Raw genomic sequence first — 6,036 nt, 5'->3', positions numbered from 1 at the left:
AGGCCCTTTTCGCGTCCGAGTTCGCTCCCAATAGCTACACCTCCTATGGTGGCGCTATTGGGTGCGAAACCGGCAGCGATCGCACTGCGATGGTGCGATCGCTGCCGGCTAGCGCAGGCCCGTCCCCCATTTCGGCCCCCCGCCCCTCATTCCCTAAAGTATCGCAGGCCTGCGATACTTTAGAAAATGAGGCCCTAACTTTGCTATCTGGTCAGTAACTGAATATGGACTTCACTGTGTATACTACTCAGTATATTAAAAGTACAAACAACAACATTTGCCGTTGTCATTGTTTTTCAAGTTGTTCTAGTTTTCCCTTTATGATTCCTTGGAGTTTTTGAAGATCACCATGTTAGCAAGAGACTACAAATTGACCTCCACCAGAAAGAATTGGTGCATACTGGGTATCATGTTAATGATGTGTCACATTTCATGAACCAATTAGATCCTATTCTATGGGTCTATTTATTAAGAAAAGTATTTTTTCCATTCTGTGCCTATGAAAATATTTTTAAATTAATGAGAACTGGTTCAAAACAGGGAAGCTCCTGGGAGCTCAGAGGATTTGCAGAAGAAGGTTGCCAAAATAATTGTAAATCAAATGAACTAGGAATAAAGTTTTTACCTGATAAAGGGTAGATGTTACTCCTTCTTGTAGGAACGTTTTGAATGCTACCCAGAGGCATGCTTTTCTTTTAAGTCAGAAATGGTCTGCTAAAAGGCTTGGACTTCATCTTATATTTGGATATCACAATTATTGCTTTCTAATACAATCTCACAAAAAATACCTTTTATGATCTAATTAGCAGCCTGCAAGTATAGATATGTGAGAGAAATGCCTGAATTTTTGGTATTTTGGTTTTTGAAGTGTACTACACTCATTACTTAAGGTGGCAAGTTCATGAACCTCTCCTGTCTCTCCACTCCCACCTTAAAGACCTCTCATACTGGTAAAGAAGGGAGAGAATGAATGGAGAGCAGCTTAGATTGCGCCCAATGACTTGTGCCAACTAGCAGCTGTGGCTACATGAGCTGCCTCACAGGATCTTCTGTCCATTGCGCCTTGAAATTTACTTTGCATTCAAACTAATCCTGTCAAAACGAAGCTCAGGTCAACTTTGCTTTTGAGCCCACTTTCTTTTGTCACTTTGTATTAGTTTTAACTAATGAATGCTTAGGACCGTATTTAGAAATATGGATTATACTTCCATAGCTCAAACATCTCCAACAGATTTTGCTAACCTTCATGGTTGCATACTCAAATGCCACGTCTTATCAGATTTCACCATTCCCTAATAAGGTCCTCCACTGACTTTCTTAGTATTCTGAAGAAAAAAATTAAGGGAAGGGAAAAGAAATACTTACTATCTTGGCCATATCCTCAGTATGTGATATCTCCTGGAGTGACAGAAAAAGGCTTTAATAAAAGGGACAAAAACTGGGCTCAGTCACTTTGAAAATGCCTACATTACCCGTGGATTGGGTCACTGAAATTTTCCACAGCACACACTTCCTCGGATACAATCTTAACCAGACTGTTCTCCCCAACAAGCCCCACTTCCACATAATTCCAGAAATATTCCTTCCTGATACCATCCCCAGTCACTGGAACACGGTTGTCTTATTCGATTCATTTTAGTGTCATCAGAAGCAGCTGCTATGGAATATACCATACTGGGTCCTCCACTGAGTGGATTTGCAGATGGCTCATGGTGGCAGAAGAGAACGTTCAGTCCTTGGTATTAAACATGAGGGGCTTTCATAGCCTTCGTTGATAAATTGTAATGAAGGGGTAAGGGAAAGGGTAGTTCCAGCATAAGTTTTCTTTCAACTTTATTAGGTAAAATGGAAGTACAGATTGTGTGAAGTTAAAAAGTGATGTGGAAGAATACATTTATAAATAGCAAAAAAAAAAATTCTCTGTATGCAAAACCACTGCACTGTTGCCTGGCAGACAGGCAGGGAGATTTTCTAGCGAGCTCTTGAGAATAAAACTCAGTTGAACTCGAGTTTAGGTTTTAACAACTGAAAAACAACCATTTTTCATCAGAAACTCAGATATTTTCTACCAATCAAATTTAACCTCTACAGTTCTATTTGATCCTCTTGACTGTGTACCATACCATGGGGTGAAGGAATTCTGCTGGATAACAATGAAGTCGCAAAGAGAAGGGCCAACTTTTATAGGTTAGCGCCTTCGTTTTTCATAAGACTGATGATGGTAATTCCAGTCTAGACAGAAGAAGTCTATTGATCTGCTAATAGAAGGAAGCACATGCGCAGGCATACACCCATAACCACACCCACACCCAAAACCTCTATCGGCAAAATCTTTTTTTGCTTTGAATTCCACCATGATGTCCACTAGCATCCTAAGATTAGACACTACTACAGCAAAAGGTTTAGGGGTGATAACCAGTCAGGTCAGGAAGGAATGCCTGTTGTTCTGAATTGCATGTGACTCAATCATTTCATTTGGTGCAATTTAGTCATCCTGCACTGGGTGAGTTGGATGGGTTGATTCAGAAGCAGGCCACACAGGTAAGATGGCAGTGCATTAAGGAATATATATTGACACAACCTGTACCACGTGGTTTCCGATCTCTGCATCTGTTTTATATATAAAGGTTTAAAACTGAAAAATAAGCAATTTATACTGTGAATCAGTATTGCACCTCGGATGTCTGGACTATCTTAATTATCTACCACTGGAAAAGACCAGTCACTCTTTCACTGCTTCTGTGAGGCAGCGATCTGCTCCATCACTGCATTCCAACTTTGATTTTCGCCCTTTCTTGGGCTCGACCCAGGAGTTGTGTATGACTGTCCCACCAGGAGCAGGGTCTACCTGCAGCACGGAGACAACCCTCTTTTTCATTTTGCTTTTCAGCACATTACGGAATTTCTGTCGTGTGAAGGCATAGAGTAGCGGATGGAAGGTGGTGGTACCGTAAGCCATGGTGATAAAGCAGATACGTAGCTTGACCAGCAGATCACTGGGCCCCACACAAAGAATGAGAAGGTTGACAACTGAAATTGGAGCCCAACACAACAGGAAAGTGGTGATGATAATGAGGGATATTCTGAAAACTCGCTTTTGGCGTTCTCTCCTATCTCGGTGACGCTTCACAGCACGCCTTAGTGCAATAATCACAGAGACAGAGGCCTGCACTCTCATGGGTGGATTCTGGACCACCGGAGTTTGAGTCAGTCTCTTAGTTTCTCCCATGCTGCTTTGGTCTGAAGGTTTTCTCTTCTTTCTTTTCTTGGTTTTACGACGTTGACTTCTCTTGAAGTGGTTTCCAATTTTGATGTTGAGGGCCGAAAGAATTTTGGAATAAGTGACCAGCATGACTGTAACAGCAATAAAAAAAATGGGAATCTGGATGAAAAGATGGTAGTACATCCCCAGTTCTGTATGATATTCATTGACACTTACACAGAGCAGAGTCCTGTTCTGCCAAGTTGCCATGTGGTCTGGATCCCCAAAGAACTCCACCTCAAAGAAAGGAATGAAGAAGACCATGAGGGAGACCAGCCAGACACAGGACAAAAGCATCACCATTCTGCTGGGTGTTAGGACCCGATTGGCTGGCCTTATTGAGATATCATACCTGTCCACACTGATCACCAGGACATTGATGGCTGTAGCAATGCTACTGAAGGTCACACAAGCCTCATGGAAGCAGCACACCAAGGCAATGTTGTGCTCAAGTGGGATCAATATGATAACAATGGTTAATGGAACACAGACTATACAGATGATGATGTCCAGGACGTGAAGGTTCATGGTTACCATGTTACTGACTGAATCAACCAGATTGGACTGCATACAGTAGAGAACAAGGACTGTAAGATTGCTGCTGAAACCAAGAACGATCTCCAACATGAGAACACTGGTAAGAGAAACCTGGAAGCCCAAAGGGTATGGAATATACCAGCCAGCATCAGCAGTGGCTCCATCAGTGGTTTCCAAAATGGTGTCATAGATATCTGTTTCCATAGCTGATACCATCCTGGGGTTATCTGCATAGTCTTTTAAATGGTGATGTTCTTCAGCATGCTTACCTAGAAAATACAAGAGAAAGAAAAGAGATGCAAGTTCATCATGTGTCTTAAACGTAGAAGAATCTTTTTTTTTTTTGACAATTATATTATACCCATACTAGTACATTCATCTCACCACAAAGATCTGGCAAGTATTCTCTTTCTTTCCTTTTGTCTTATTGCTCAAAAATAGTTACTGCAAGTGACATACATATTGGAAGTACATCCTGAAAAGAGACTGCTTTTGGAGAGGTGAAGCTTACGGAAATGAGGCTCCCATCTCTAAGTGAGTGTTCAGAGTGTTAATAAGAGCTGACTGATAGCTAGCTGGGCTCCACAGTGAATAGAATCAGGCAGCTTGGAGTTTACAAATGCTTTAATGAATCTTCTCTCCCAGAATTTGAATGACTGGTAGTATAAAAGCCAGTGAGAAGGAAAAAGCTGTACACACACACACACACACACATTAGTTGCAAATTCATCTGAGGAAAAGCATCACAAAGAACGGCGCCTTCATCTTGCCACACTTGATTTGCAGCTGCTTTCCTGCAGACATATATACAGGTACTGCTGCATCCCTTCGGCAGCCCACAGCAACTTGTAACAATGGCAGCCAACTGCATCCTTGCAGGCTGCCATGTGTAGAAACCTGTCTGGCTGTCCAGCATTCAAAAAAGAAGTGAAATCAAGGTTAACAACTTGCAGTCAGCTTTCTTGTTTTACTCGAGTAGTCGCATGCACTGGGCAGGGAAATGTCTTACCACCTGAGAAATTCCTGCTGCCTTGTAAACATGTATGGGATTGATGACTATTCCAGATCTGAATATATTTAGCATTTCTTTACTCATTCCTGTAATTAGTCTTTGCCATTTTAGTTCGATATACACAGTGTATTAATAATATTGTAATACGGCTAAATGACTAACCAATTCATTAACAGGAAAGGCCCTTGCAGTCTTTATTAATGAAGGAATGGGATGGAGCTACATGACGAATGGGGGCTCTAGAGGGACTGGCGTCTTGGCTAGTGCTGTTCAACATGTTTATTAACTATTTTGAGCTCTGCATAAAATAAAATTAAACAGCAGTCTGCTGGTAGAAGTCAGTACATTTAAATTGCAACAGACACTGGAAAACAGGCAAACTGACTGCAAATGAGGTCCCATGTGGATAACTGGAAGGAACGGAGTTGGTGCATATGGGAAAGTATTCAGGACCATGGTAGTCTAACAAGCTGAATAATACTAGGATGTGGCAAACCATGCTGACCCTGTGCTGGATTGCTTTGTAAGAAAGTGCACAGAGTGGTCAGTATGATTGCTAACTAGTTCTTAGTTTGTTTTTTTTTTTCAAACACAGGTTGCATGCATGGACATGCAGTCCTGACTCTCTTTGGGAAATCAGAACTGCAAGGCCCTATTTGCAATAGGGGTGAAACCAGGATTGAATTAACCTGTCCTAGAAAAACAGAATCAGCTGGCAACTCTAATGGAAAGAGGAATGAGTTTTTGATCCCATAAAATACTTATTATAAGCACATCATGAGCCCTAGAGTACATAATTGGTTTCCACAATTCAAGACTGACAAACAAACATTTCATTTTTATATGGCTGTAATGTTGGGCCAGCTGCGGCAGCCACGCAGCAGCCAGCCAGCCTCATTCACCTTTCCAACGCTGATGCAGTTTGGTCCCTTAGGTGAGTGCAGAGTATCCTCTTCTAGACTCATGATGGGAAACCTCACCATGGTACCATCTAATGTTGTCACTGTAGGGAGAGATTTAAACAACAGCCGTGCCTCTCGCTGACGCCTTCATAACAGGTTTCCTGCTTTCTGCAGTGCTGGTTGCTTCAGCGTTCTTGCTCCCAGTTCCTGCGTATTCCGTTTCCAGTTCCTGTGTGTTCCTGTCTGGTCCCAGTCTGTCTTGGTGTTCTCTCACTCCTGGTCCATCTCCAGTTGCTTCTCGTTCCAGTTTCCCTCCTTTTCTC

At 42.1% G+C, this 6,036-nt stretch overlaps 1 protein-coding gene across 1 annotated transcript; it reads right to left on the bottom strand.

The window, feature by feature from the left end:
- Positions 1-1,880: 1,880 nt before the first annotated feature.
- On the bottom strand, positions 1,881-4,051 carry LOC115089550 (G-protein coupled receptor 22-like). The gene has a single exon (XM_029597607.1). It carries the CDS (start codon positions 4,013-4,015, stop codon positions 2,723-2,725), a length of 1,293 nt encoding a protein of 430 aa, XP_029453467.1. The 5' UTR covers positions 4,016-4,051; the 3' UTR covers positions 1,881-2,722.
- Positions 4,052-6,036: the final 1,985 nt, after the last annotated feature.

The sequence above is a fragment of the Rhinatrema bivittatum genome, chromosome 4, assembly GCF_901001135.1.
Source record: "Rhinatrema bivittatum chromosome 4, aRhiBiv1.1, whole genome shotgun sequence".
NCBI lineage: Eukaryota > Metazoa > Chordata > Amphibia > Gymnophiona > Rhinatrematidae > Rhinatrema > Rhinatrema bivittatum.
The sequence above is the reverse complement of the archived record's forward strand: the minus strand, read 5'-3'. Positions and strand labels throughout refer to the sequence as shown.